Here is a 13,190-nt window from a genome sequence, read left to right on the forward strand (position 1 = left end):
CCTCACAAACACAGGTACTCAGTGATGTTTGTTGAAATAATGAAAGTGACAAATGAGACACTAACATGCTGAAATTCAGGGAAGTGAGGGATCACAGTGGAACTAAAATGATCAGGAATAATTTCTTGAAAAGAGGGCAAATTGGTGAGGCTTTGAGAATCAAGTAAGGCTAGTCAAGAAGAAGTAGATAAAGAGAGAATTCCAGGCAGTAAAACAAAAAGGCAAAAGCAAAGGTGTGAGAAGAGTAGTAAACAGGAATACTTGGGGACAGCAGGTAGAGCAGAAATTTTGTAAAGATTATGTGAAATGAGCTCAGACTGGTAAATCCAAATGGCAGGGATTCTAGAATACCAGTTAGAGGGGCTAAAAATCATCCATGTTAGGGACTTTTCCTCATGTTGATTTTTTAAAAATGTTTATTTATTTTGAGAGAGAGAGATTGCACATGCAAGCAAGGGAAGGACAGAGAGAGAGAGAGGGAGAGAGAGAACCCCAAGCAAGCTCTGTGCTGTCAGCACAGAGGTCTCGATCTCATGATTATGACCTGAGCTGAAATCAAGAGTCAGATGCTTAACCGACTGAGCCACCCAGACACCCTCCTTTCATTGATTTTTGACTACAGCTACATTTGAACCTCTTGATTGCCATTTCATTCTGAGTCATTTAGGTGAAAGTAATACAGTCCGTTCTACCACCAAGTTGTTTTCTTTTTTCTTACTCTCCCAATGCACATACAATGTTAATGCCAGCTTGCTGGAGTCTGACCGAATGTGCAAGGTGATTCTGGCTTATGTGTGATTTCTGTGCTTGGAACAGTCATTTTGTGGCTCAGTTAGCCAGTGCAATCCTTGGTCTGAGTGTTCTGTCTAGTTTTTATGGTAAATGGGGGTCACGTCGGATAGGGGGATAGAGAGGAGTCTCACCCTTTTCTCACAACTTAAAAAAAATGTAAAGAATGGCACAGATGTAAGTACCCTCAGATAGAGTATCACCCCCAGCCCCCACCATACTTTTCAATGAAACACGTTGAGCCAGATAACGGTCTGCTGTGGCTTTGATTTCTCTAGGCAGAGTGTCAGCTCCTGGTGCCCTTCCATCTGTCAAGTGAGTGTGGGCCTGTCAGCCAACTTCAACACGCTTCTGTGGACGTTCCCATTGCCACAGATACAGGCATCACACCAACAAGTCTTTGGATATAAACTACAACCTCCCAAGGACTGTTTGAGCTGCACCGCAATTTTGTATATCATGTTCCGCTTGACACAGCATTTTTCACGCACTCCTCCAGCTTTGTTGGGCACCTCTTGTGGACCGAGCTTTGCGTAAATCATGGGATTTCCAGAGAAGACATGTTTTCTGGCCTCAAGAAAGTTACAGTTGACTGTGAAAGAATGACATGGAACCAGATAAGTGTGGAGCATGATCTCAGTGCCCACATGGAGGATAACATAATATGACAGGTGCATGGAGGAGGGAGAGACCTACGCCATGTATAAAAGTCAAGCACTTGGCAAGAGCATTATCCCTGGCAGGTCCAGGGGGGCCGTGCAGTGTACCAGGATGGCCATTTCCATTTCCTCTGGTGATCCATGCTCTTCTCTGTTCCTGCTTCCCGTGTAGGGGACAGGCTTGACCCTTTAAGGGAAAACAGTGATTGTCGTGGGGATAGGGAGTGTGACATCTTGCATCCTGCATCCAGTGATAGCACGGCTTTTTTTTTTCACCTTCTAACATCTGGTGTTCTTTTTTTTTTTTTTTTTTTTTAATTTTTTTTTACGTTTATTTATTTTTGAGACAGAGAGAGACAGAGCATGAGCGGGGGAGGGGCAGAGAGAGAGGGAGACACAGAATCGGAAGCAGGCTCCAGGCTCTGAGCCATCGGCCCAGAGCCTGACGCGGGGCTCGAACTCACAGACCGCGAGATCGTGACCTGGCTGAAGTCGGACGCTTAACCGACTGCGCCACCCAGGCGCCCCTAACATCTGGTGTTCTGATCCAACAGGCTCGGTGTGTCCTTCCTTATGTTACCTCCTAGGCAGAGAAAAGGCGTTTCCTAAGGAAGCTACTCTTCAGGACTCCTCACATCCCATTAAAACTAAGTAACACAGTAGTCCCTAGACTCTAACTGCCTCTCCCCTATATTTGGTTCCATCTCCCCTTGTCCTAGACCACCTGGCACAGATAACATTGTACTGACCAAGGGCTTGGAAGTGCACTTTTTGCAATGTGCATGCTCACGGTTAGGTGCCTGTTGACTGAAGTTTTATCAAGCCATTGCCCTTCTCCTGCAGATCCCTTGGTGAGGGCTCTTCTGTTCCATCTTGTGCCATTTTCTCCCCCACCACACCAGGGTACTCTCAATTGTTGCTCTTGAGTTTTCTTTTCCATTAGGTCAAGAAGCCACTGTAATTTCCACATGGAGATGGTCCATGATTGTGTTTTCTCTGAATACAAGATGTTAGGTGTTAGGTGTTAGGTGGTGATAGGGTTGAAAATATAGAGCGAGGGGAGAGTTGCAAAAGTTCATCTCAAAATGATGTGAGGGAATTAGCATGTGAATACATAATTACTCTATCTATGGAAACAGTTGAGAATCCCACGAGTCATCCAGAAACATGCTTTATAGATGTATGGGAAGGGTAAGAAGGGTTTTAGGAATCAGTCTGTTCCTTAATGACTGTTTGAAAAACCCAGCATGAGGGTGTGGACTGGCATGTTTATATGAGGTCCCTACAAGTTTGATGGTTTAGCCCAGAGGAAATGGACTTGGATGGGGCATGGTGGTATTTTGTGTAGACTCTGGTGATCAATTTCAGGGAGTTTGGAAAAGATTTAGGATTATACATGTGTTCTACAGTGCTTATTGATCAGATGCCATTTACTTGTAATTAGAAACTCATTTCCTTCCAAATTCTTTCTAATTTTCCTTTTAAAGTAGCTCACCTCTGAATGTTTGAGCAGGGAAGCAGAACTAGATGACAAAAATGGTTCCTAGCTCTAAGACAGGAATCAGCACAGTGCTGCCCACCGCAGACCAAATCCAGCCCTCTGTCTGTGTTTGTAAATGCATTTTACTGGCACATAGCTACAGCCATTCATTTATATATAGTCCCTGGCTGCTTTTGGACTACAGTGGCACAGAGGAGTAGTGGGGACAGGGACTGAATGGCCTTCAAAGCCTCCAATATTTATTATCTGGCCATTTACAGAAAAAGTTTGCTGACTCTTGTTCTAAGACACCATATACATTTTTTTTTCTTTTTAGTGGCGGCCCTCTTCTGTTCGTCAATTTCCTCAAATGTCCAGAAGGAGATTGGAGCAATGAATTCTGTGTCTCTTTCCAAATGCGGAGATTCTGAGTTTTCTTTTGAAACTCACAAGTTCTCAAACTGCCACAATGAAAAAAAGGAGAATAACATTGAAATATGTTTTCCTTACTATCAAGAGAGGGGCCCTTGCTATGTATATCTCTCCTCATCTGGCAGGGATGACAGCTTTTACTGTCAACACAATTTTTTTTGATTAGACACCTGGATCTTTCCCAAGGGCTGGCTGCACGTTAAGTAAAGAAATCCTATCCACCGGCAGAGTGCTGCAGCAGCTAAGGCTGCTTTCTGTTCACCTGTTTGCTGTGAGGAATTCTCAACCGGCTCTCCACTCACTGGGTATCAGATGTAAACAACAGGTGATAATGGAGGATCTGGCTAGGAAGATTTAAAATGGAAAGCCAGTATTTCTCCCTCAGCTCTGTTGCAACACTCATGGTTACTGTAGCAGGGCTTTCAATGAGGTGCGTTTACAATGTGCTGTCCTGTCTTTCCACATTGCCCAACAGTATGAGGCCAGACAGGGCATACAAGGGCATTTGAAAACACATTATATAAAGCACCTTGCTTTTCTTCAAATCTAGCCTGCAGGCATCGTATTTTGTAATTGATGGACAGCAAGTGGGCTCAGCTCAGGCTGATGGATTTTTGCAGGGCGAGTTTGGATCCTTCACAAGGCATGTCAAAGAAAGCAAACAGAGACTATGCAGTTCTATCATTATAACAGACTTCATTCAGATGATCTGATTGTCTTGCCGCCTGTTAAAGTCTTACATAATTTCACTTCTGAATGGATGGGCTGGCCGAGGAGGAATGAAGGGAGAGCAAGGCTTTTTGCAGCCTTCTGAATGGGACAGAAGCTTTCAGTGATACATTTGTCAGTTGCAATACCCTTAATTATCCAAAGACTTTATTTTCTTCTACCTTTTAAATCACATCTCTTAAATCAGTGCTTCAGTCAGACTGATAGGTCTTCCTTAAATGGCCTCTGTGTGTGGCTGGGGGGTGGGGGGTAGTGCACAGAGAGAAGAGAGAGAGAGAACATGAATGTATCTACAAATCTGAAAACTTAGTCGACTAGTTTACTCAGGACTGTGTTGGAATCAGCTTTCCTTTGTGGTCGTCTTAAGAGCAAACGTCTTTGCTTTCTCTTTCTTCCTCACTGGAAATGATAGTTTCTTGAGGATATGGTCAAATGGCAGGAAAAAGCAGAAAAAATACTTGAATATACAACGCGGTGATGACATGTGGACTTGACACTACAATTCAGATAGACCTTTAGGGAAAACAGTCTCCTCTGATCAGTATTCAACATGATGTTTTATCCTCACTCATTTAGCATATGTAAATAGTGCTATAAATAATCCCATTAGGTCAATGACTGTCAAGAAGGGCATGGTGAGATTGTTTTAATGAAAGATACTGCATTTGACACCAACTGGGTCAGGGTGGGCAGAGAATATGCTCTGTAACGTATTTGACGGTTTCAGACAGTGATACGTTGTCCCATGTCCCAGCAGACATTCAAGTGAGTGACAAATTTTTATTTATCTGAACTTACAAACTCCATGTTGCCTATGAACAGAATATCTCTTACATAGTTTTAGTATGCCCTGTTCTTCGGCAGTGCAAATACTGTGTATATCAAGGGAAGATGGTACTTTATTTTGTTCTGAACTTTACCAAGAGTTGTTGAGTATTTTGGAAAATCAGACTACCAAGAGCAATGCCACCTGTGGATCATGGCCTCCCAGATACAGCACCACCGTATTATTTGTTCCTGTTTCAATCAAGCATCCAACTTCTTCATTCTTCTGGTGCATAACAACCAAGTATTTATAAACTGAAATATATATATTTTTATTACAGATTATGCATTAATCCTTTGTATTACAGGTAAAGCATTACACTGTGTTGTTTTTTGAAATTATGTGTGTAAATTAACAATCAGCAAACTTTCTGTAAAGAGCCATATAGGAGATATTTTAAGTTTTGCAGGCCATTTGGTTTCTGTCACAATTATTCAACTCTGCCATTCTAGTGAGAAAGCAGCCATAGGCAATATGTAAATAGGTGGGCATGGCTGTGTTTCAATAAAACTTTATTTATAGACACTGAAATTTCCATTTAATATAATTTTCACATGTCACAAGACATCCTTTTTTATTTTCTTAACTACTTAAAAATGCAAAACCATTCTTAGCTCTTGACTGGTACCAAAACAGTCAGTGGGCCATCTTTGTTTAGTAGATGATCATTTACCAGTGTCCATTCTAATGCGTCAGTCTCAAGCATACACAAATATATATTATTTCGAATTACATTTATCCTTTACATTATAGCTAAAGCACTACATTAGTTTTTGAAATGGATGTGTGTAAGTACTAGCAACAAAGGTTTTTGTAAAACAGCTTGGTAAAAATATTTAATATAAAACAGTTTTTAGTGCTGTGCAGATCTTTACTTGTAATGATAAATATATACAAGAGACTATGGTTTTCCCAACAACTACCTCTGAGAATAAAGAAAGAAGGCCATATTAAAAAGCAAGCAAGCAAAAGAAAGAGCAAGCAAGCTGCATTTATGGTTAAAATTGTTCAAGACAGGCAACAATCCTGATTGGATAAAATTTGGTGCCTTTTTATAAAACTCAGAAATTCTTGTCTTTTTTGGTAGGGAAAATCAATCCTGGCTTATCTGTAATGCAAAGCTGTCAGGTGATGTTTGCCATCCAATACTTTTGGGCTTTCAGATGTGTGTTATTTCTTCCAGGCTTGGGACATGCTTCATGTGCAGCAGAGTTGAGCTGAGGTTTAGTGAAATATCAGAGTTGTTTTTCTTTCTTTCTTTTTCTTTCTTTCTTTCTTTTTTTCTTTCTTTCTTTCTTTCTTTCTTTCTTTCTTTCTTTCTTTCTTTCTTTTTTTTATAGAATGTACTGCCTATAAGTTTTATTTACTTATCAAGGCGAGCGTTACAAAATGTTTCAAAAATGAGCCCCTAGGTCTGAGTACATTAGGTGAATCTGATCTCATAGATTTCTGAGCCTCTGGCATTCCCTTCTTTCCCTCCCGTGAGCTGGGAAGGAGGGTAAGAGTGGATCCGGCAATGTCAGGTCTCAGAGGAGGCATCAGAATTGTGCTGAACCTGAGAAGTGTCCTTTGTCCACCTACTTGGTAAACTTTCCAACCATGTAAGTCTTGATCTGGTTTCTCAACTTGATCAGATGTAAAGATTTCCTGGCTGACTTCAAATCTCCTTGTCTTTCCCTAGTGACACAAATACGTGGAGTCTCTGTTAACTCTGTTGTCCTTGGCTGGACAAAGCCATTGCAGCCTCTGCTTTGAGGCCACTTCCTGCCTGCTGCCCCAGGACAGATGCACTGGCTTTCAACTCCCCTGCCTTTAGGGCTTCCTCCAGGGCTGTAGGAACATCTGAGCTCTCTATCCACTCCACCTGGAAGTGGGGTACTGGGTAACCCAGGGTACTTTGATGCATCCCAAAGCCCTAGATTTGTACTGGGTGACTTCCAAGGTGATACCTTTCCAGAGCCTTCAATAGGTTCTTTGTTCCTGTTCTGGTCGTGTCTGAAGACACCAAACCTCATTGTCAACTCCAGAAGGAGTTGGCTTCTCTTTCACTCATCCTGTGTTATAAACCCTTCTTCATCACAGAGCTGCAAGCCTCAGGGGCCTTAAGGTCATAGGCAGAAAAAGTATCTTCACTCTGGGAAGACACTTGGATCTAAGCAACTGGAGCTCATATGGAAGATGAAGTTTAATTTGGCAAATCCTTTCTCTACACAAAACTGTGCTTTCAGACACATTGTCTTGTGTCATTATCTCTAACTCAGAATGATGAGTCTGAAGGAGACTGAAAAAAAGAATAAGATTTAAAGAAAGGAAATAAAAGTCAAGGTTTAACATTTCTATTTACTTGCCAGATTACAAATATGGTTGAAATGACCTTATTTTCTTCCAGTGTGAAGGGAAGCTGAAATATGAATATTGTTCAGTAGTAAAGGGATCCACACAAGTCTGTATTATCTGCGCTTTGGGGTGTATACCCACATGTAATAGAATCGCCCCAATTCACCCACCATCTGTCATAAGGTCAGAGATTATCCTGAGATCACGTCAGCATGAGCTCACAGATCCCTATGCTCTGTCCCAGTTACTTGGGCTTTCCATTTTTTCTCTTCATGGTGTCAAAACCTCTCACCATGATTGTTTATATTCTTGTTTTCATTTTCCTGGAACCTGAGGAAAGCTGGCCAATTGCACCTTTCCCTCTTTTAGCCTAGCCCTTTTAGCAAATGCCTTATGCCCTCTCTGTTCCTAAGGGGTTTGTGCACATGGAGAGTTCTTGCCTGGCTTGTGCATGGGATCAGCCTCAATCTGAGTGGTGTGTGTGTGTGTGTGTGTGTGTGTGTGTGTGTGTACGTGCATGTGTGTGTACATGAGTGTAGGGGCAGGTGTGGAAAAGAGGTGATTCAGAGGTAGAGACAAGTGATGGGGGAATTCAGATAGGCTTAAATACAGAATTACTGTCTACTTCTCTTCAATAGACCTCTCTTGAGTGCTTTGTATAAAAACGCAATGACAGTATATTTACAGGTTAATAATCTGTTTTAAAGAAAAGAAGAGGGAGGGATGCTGGATGGCTTGTGGGTAGAAAAGGAGTACTGTATGTCTATTCACCCTTCTTACGTGGCCAGGACCAAAGGATTGTCTGCTATTCTCTTAATCTCTCTTCCTCTCTTCCCCCTTTTAGCTCAACAGAATTCACCAAAAATCCATGAAGGCTGGTGGGCGTACAAGGAGGTGGTCCAGGGAAGCTTTGTTCCAGGTAAAGACACATTTATTCTTGTCATTTTATTTTTAAGAAAAGAATTTGAATGAAATAGAATATTATTTCCAGAATTTTGCATTTGCTACATGGCAGGAAAGGTATCACCAGAAGCAGCAGGGTTCCTCTGCCACTGCAGGTGAATGCTCCATCCGGGGAAGGTTTGTTCAGGAGTGGCGGTTTAGGCAAGACCACCTTTTTCCATCTGAGCCTACCTGCCAAGGCCTTTCCCTCTGCAGGTGGCTCTTCCAGGGAGAGGCCAGGGGAGGACAGAGTGTTGAAGTTCTGTCTGCTGGAGTTTGGTGAAGCGAGAAAGAGCCATCTTTGAACATTGATGAAACAGGAAGGCTGGAAAGGCTGACCATGACAGTGAGGCTTGCTGGGATGCATGCTGTCACTGATGTCACTTCAGTAGCATCTGTGGTCAGGACTTAGCACATTGAGCCAAGCACAGGCTAAAAATAACAGGTGGAGTGGATGCCGTCAGCATTGGGGGAAGAGAACTGAAGACAAGGCAGAGCCAGAAATTAAAGCCATGACTCTAGTTTCGAAGGAAGGTGGAGAGTTCTCCTGTCTTCCCCACCACTCTCACCTCATCCTTCTGCTGTATCAGACTTCCGTGGGGAGAGAGGTGAGAGAAAGAGCAAGAATGGTAAGGAGAAGGATGGAGGGGAAGGCAGGTGAGATATGTCAAAATATTTTAAACTGCTGAGATGTGGGAAGGTAAGAAAGAAAGCTCTTGAGAGAAGCGAGTATGGAGCCCCCACTTAGGCCCTAAGAACAGAAAGCTCCAGTGTCAGTGGAGATCTTTGTAGTTGGTGGCAGGTGGGAAGAACAGTGCCCCTGGTTCATTCTTGGCTGCTATATGGCCTGTGCCTGTTCTTCTGTAGAGTTCATTACATCACCTGTGCAGAGCTCAGCAAGTTGTTAAAGCCCTTGGAGCATCACTTTCTCGGTTTTGCCGTGGGACAGTAATACACGCTCTTGGGGCTTTCCAAGAAGAGGAAACAGCTTGGTGGGGGAGGGTGGGTGACCCACAAAAAAGCCAGCTGGCTGCCAAAGAGCCTCATAAATTGATATTATTAACTGCACAAATTTACTCTGGTACATTTATCCCTTGGCCCAGTGGGCATAGAAACCGGTCTTGATTAATTCACCCAGAAACGATCAGGTTTCTAATAATAATCTTGGAACAACTTAATTGACACGTGCTATATTCATATGGTGTGATATAGATACATGGCATTTTATCCATAACAACTGGAGACATCCCTTTCCAATGGAGTGCTTACTGTGTTTCTAAGGAATCTGCTTCCCATATTCGAGACATCCCAGAAGTTGTGTTTATAATGACACTCATGTGCTTTGTGATTATGGGAGTAGAGCCACAAAGGGCATTCCCTTCAGGTTATAATGAGTCCTGCTAAACTAATAATATCCTCTGTAGTGACTGAAGTGTTGATGGATAATATGGAAGAGGCGGTGCAAAGTTTTGCTCTTCTGCCCCACATTTTATTTTTGATGTTTTCCGCTCTGTTGACACATTCCTTCTCTACACACTTGCAAGGTCCTCTTTTGATTTGGCAGTTGCTTCTCAGACAGCCACAGGAAGAAGTTTTATCTTTCCTTTTTTACGTGTTGATTTTAAAAAGTCAAACTTCCCCTCATTTCCAGCTTTATATGAGATACTATGAATAAAACCTGCTATATGGTAAGCAGTAAGGTGCGGAGGTCTGAGAGTGGAATCTGGAGCCAGGCAGACCTGGCATTGAGTCTGGGTTCTATGGCTTCCTATTGGTAGTTCTGTCAGCCAGTTGCCTGCCTACTCTCAGATCCTTGGGTTATCCATCTGTTAAAATGGAGATAAGGACTCAGTCAGCCTCATGAGGTTTTGTGAGGATTAAATTAGATAATGCAGATAAGGTGCTTATGGTAATGTGTGGTGCATGGTGTGAGGCAGGACATATCAGTTGTTCTTGATATAACTATTACTATTTTATCGGTAGCAATGTATTTGGATATCTGATACTTCTCTGCTTCAGAAAAGGCAGAGAGCCATAAACTGGAAATATAATAATTCAAGTGAAGGTCTCTCATGATGCGTAGAACATGGGGGATGCTTAGTAATTGTTCCCAGGATGGGTGAACGCAACTGGTCTGGACGCAGTGGCCAACTGAGGAGTGACTTGATCATCCTTTGCATTGAATGGTCTCAAAGCCCTTTGGCTTCCTGGTACAGACGACTGGTAGCTGATGATTTTACTTCCTAAACTTTGGGGTACTCCACTCTGTTAAAAAAAAGATAAGAGGGGTGCCTGGGTGGCGCAGTCGGTTAAGCGTCCGACTTCAGCCAGGTCACGATCTCGCGGTCCGGGAGTTCGAGCCCCGCGTCAGGCTCTGGGCTGATGGCTCAGAGCCTGGAGCCTGTTTCCCATTCTGTGTCTCCCTCTCTCTCTGCCTCTCCCCCGTTCATGCTCTGTCTCTCTCTGTCGCAAAAATAAATAAACGTTGAAAAAAAAAAATTTAAAAAAAAAAAAAAAAGATAAGAGTCATGAGAATTTTTGAATTAAGTAATTGGACCTGAGGCCCTAACATCTGACAGACTTCAAATGACCTACTTTATCTAAATTGGTGCTTAGGGCAATAAAGAGACCCTTTATCTCTTATTACAGTGTTCCTTGATTTGCCACTGGGATTTTTTTTCATGGTATGGATGTGTGAAAGAAAAGAGAACTCTGTATGACGAGACGATTTGGACAAGTTTTATTGCCCTGTAAGTTCTTTACAAGAGTATCTAGAAATAATTGTCAGTTGGCATAACAGTTGTGAATCTGTGATTTCAACAGCTTGTGGTGCGTAGAAATATAGGACTTCTCTAAGAGTGGCAAGCCTGGGGTTGATTTAGCACAAGAATAACCCACTTCGGTCAGTTCAAAGCACCTATGGGGTAGGCTCCTAGTGTTGAGAACCATGTATGGGGCTGTTGATAAAGAGGTAATGGGTACACAGTTATTATTCAAGGGTGAACCTACTGTCTCAAGAGGAAGATAAGCCATAAACCCATGACTCAGTGTAACAAGACCTCTAATAGGGTCTAGAGAACATGTAAAGGAGCCTATAAAGTGTTGTGATTCTGCCTGCCTGTTGACGAGTAGACTTCGTTTATCTGCTCAAATCCACATCTTCATCTAGCCTCACCCCTAACTACAGCCTACTTTGCAGGCAGAGCCCCGATTTGATTTGTGTTCGCCCCCCCCAGACAGCCATAGGCTCAGAAGGAGTCCTTCCCCAGCCCCAGAAAGTTACTCTTGATTAATATCTACCCCAATCATGGTGATTTCATATTATTCTTGAGACTGATGGATTTAGACATCATGATGGCTAATTTCCTGCATCAGATTGGATGGTCTGCAGTACCAAGATACTTTGTCAAACACTATCCTTGATGTCTCCGTGAAGATTTTTTTTAGATGAGATTACCATTTACAACAGTGGAGCTTAACTGAAGCAGACTACTCTCCCTAATGGCAGTGGGCCTCATCAAATCAGTTGAAGGCCTTGAGAGAAAAAGACTGAGGTTCCCCCAAGAAAGAGGGAATTATGCTTCTAGAACCTTTTGGCCTCAAACTACACCATCTCCTCTCTGGATGTCCAACCTGCCAGCCTGCCCTGCAAGTTACAGATCTGTCAGTGTCCACAATCAAATGAGCCAATTCCTTAGAATAAATCTCTCTTTACATATAGACACATACAGATGGGGTGCACATACACACACACACACACACACACACACACACACACACACACACTATTGGTTCTGTTTCTCTGGAAAACCCTGACTGATTCACTAATATAAACATAAGCCTGTGGTAAACAATTCTACCCATGGTGGGGACAAAAGTTATACCAAAGATGGTAAAACAGAAACTTGGAATGAACCCAGATCTTGTATGGCTTACTTAGCATTAAATTAACCGTGGAATTGCCTCAACATTGATTTTCTTAAGTGAGATAACAGACTCCTTACTGTTGGAGCTGTTTTGAGTCAGGCTTTCTGTCACTTGCAGCCCAAACCATTCTTCCAGATTCTGGATTCTCAGTGGAAAAGGAGGAGAAGGGGGAGGGGGACATCAGAGCAAATAGCACTGGCAGAGAGGGGTGGAAATGCACCATGCATACGGGCACTGTCTATAGGACAGAGCACACCATGGAGCTTGATATGTGAGGAGGCCAGAAGGGGGCTTGGCTATGGGACTCTGTGTTTTGTGTTCAAGAGCTTAGACACAGTCCCTTTAAAAGTAGAGGAATTATAAGACACCCCTAAGCTCTAGAGAGACACAGTGATGTGTATTTTAAAAAGCCAGCTATCAACAGGCACATGAAAAGATGCTCAACGTCGCTCCTCATCAGGGAAATACAAATCAAAACCACACTCAGATATCACCTCACGCCAGTCAGAGTGGCCAAAATGAACAAATCAGGAGACTCTAGATGCTGGAGAAGATGTGGAGAAACGGGAACCCTCTTGCACTGTTGGTGGGAATGCAAACTGGTGCAGCCACTCTGGAAAACAGTGTGGAGGTTCCTCAAAAAATTAAAAATAGACCTACCCTATGACCCAGCAGTAGCACTGCTAGGAATTTACCCAAGGGATACAGGAGTGCTGATGCATAGGGGCACTTGTACCCCAATGTTTATAGCAGCACTCTCAACAATAGCCAAATTGTGGAAAGAGCCTAAATGTCCATCAACTGATGAATGGATAAAGAAATTGTGGTTTATATACACAATGGAATACTACGTGGCAATGAGAAAGAATGAAATATGGCCTTTTGTAGCAACGTGGATGGAACTGGAGAGTGTGATGCTAAGTGAAATAAGCCATACAGAGAAAGACAGATACCATATGTTTTCACTCTTATGTGGATCCTGAGAAACTTAACAGAGACCCATGGGGAAGGGGAAGGAAAAAAAAAAGAGGTTAGAGTGGGAGAGAGCCAAAGCATAAGAGACTGTTAA

General features: G+C 42.7%; 1 protein-coding gene across 1 annotated transcript in view; it reads left to right on the plus strand.

Annotated features, from left to right (window-relative positions):
- CA10 (carbonic anhydrase 10) overlaps positions 1-13,190 on the plus strand; it is a 453,082-nt gene that overhangs the window by 37,383 nt on the left and 402,509 nt on the right. The window contains exon 2 of the mRNA XM_047080971.1: positions 8,097-8,171. Within this exon, the coding sequence (XP_046936927.1) occupies positions 8,097-8,171 (75 nt within the window). The remainder of the gene's footprint in view (positions 1-8,096; positions 8,172-13,190) is intronic.

Source organism: Lynx rufus, unplaced genomic scaffold, assembly GCF_022079265.1.
Source record: "Lynx rufus isolate CCGP_SWC_20201006 ecotype Redwood Valley unplaced genomic scaffold, mLynRuf1.p SCAF_18, whole genome shotgun sequence".
Lineage (NCBI taxonomy): Eukaryota > Metazoa > Chordata > Mammalia > Carnivora > Felidae > Lynx > Lynx rufus.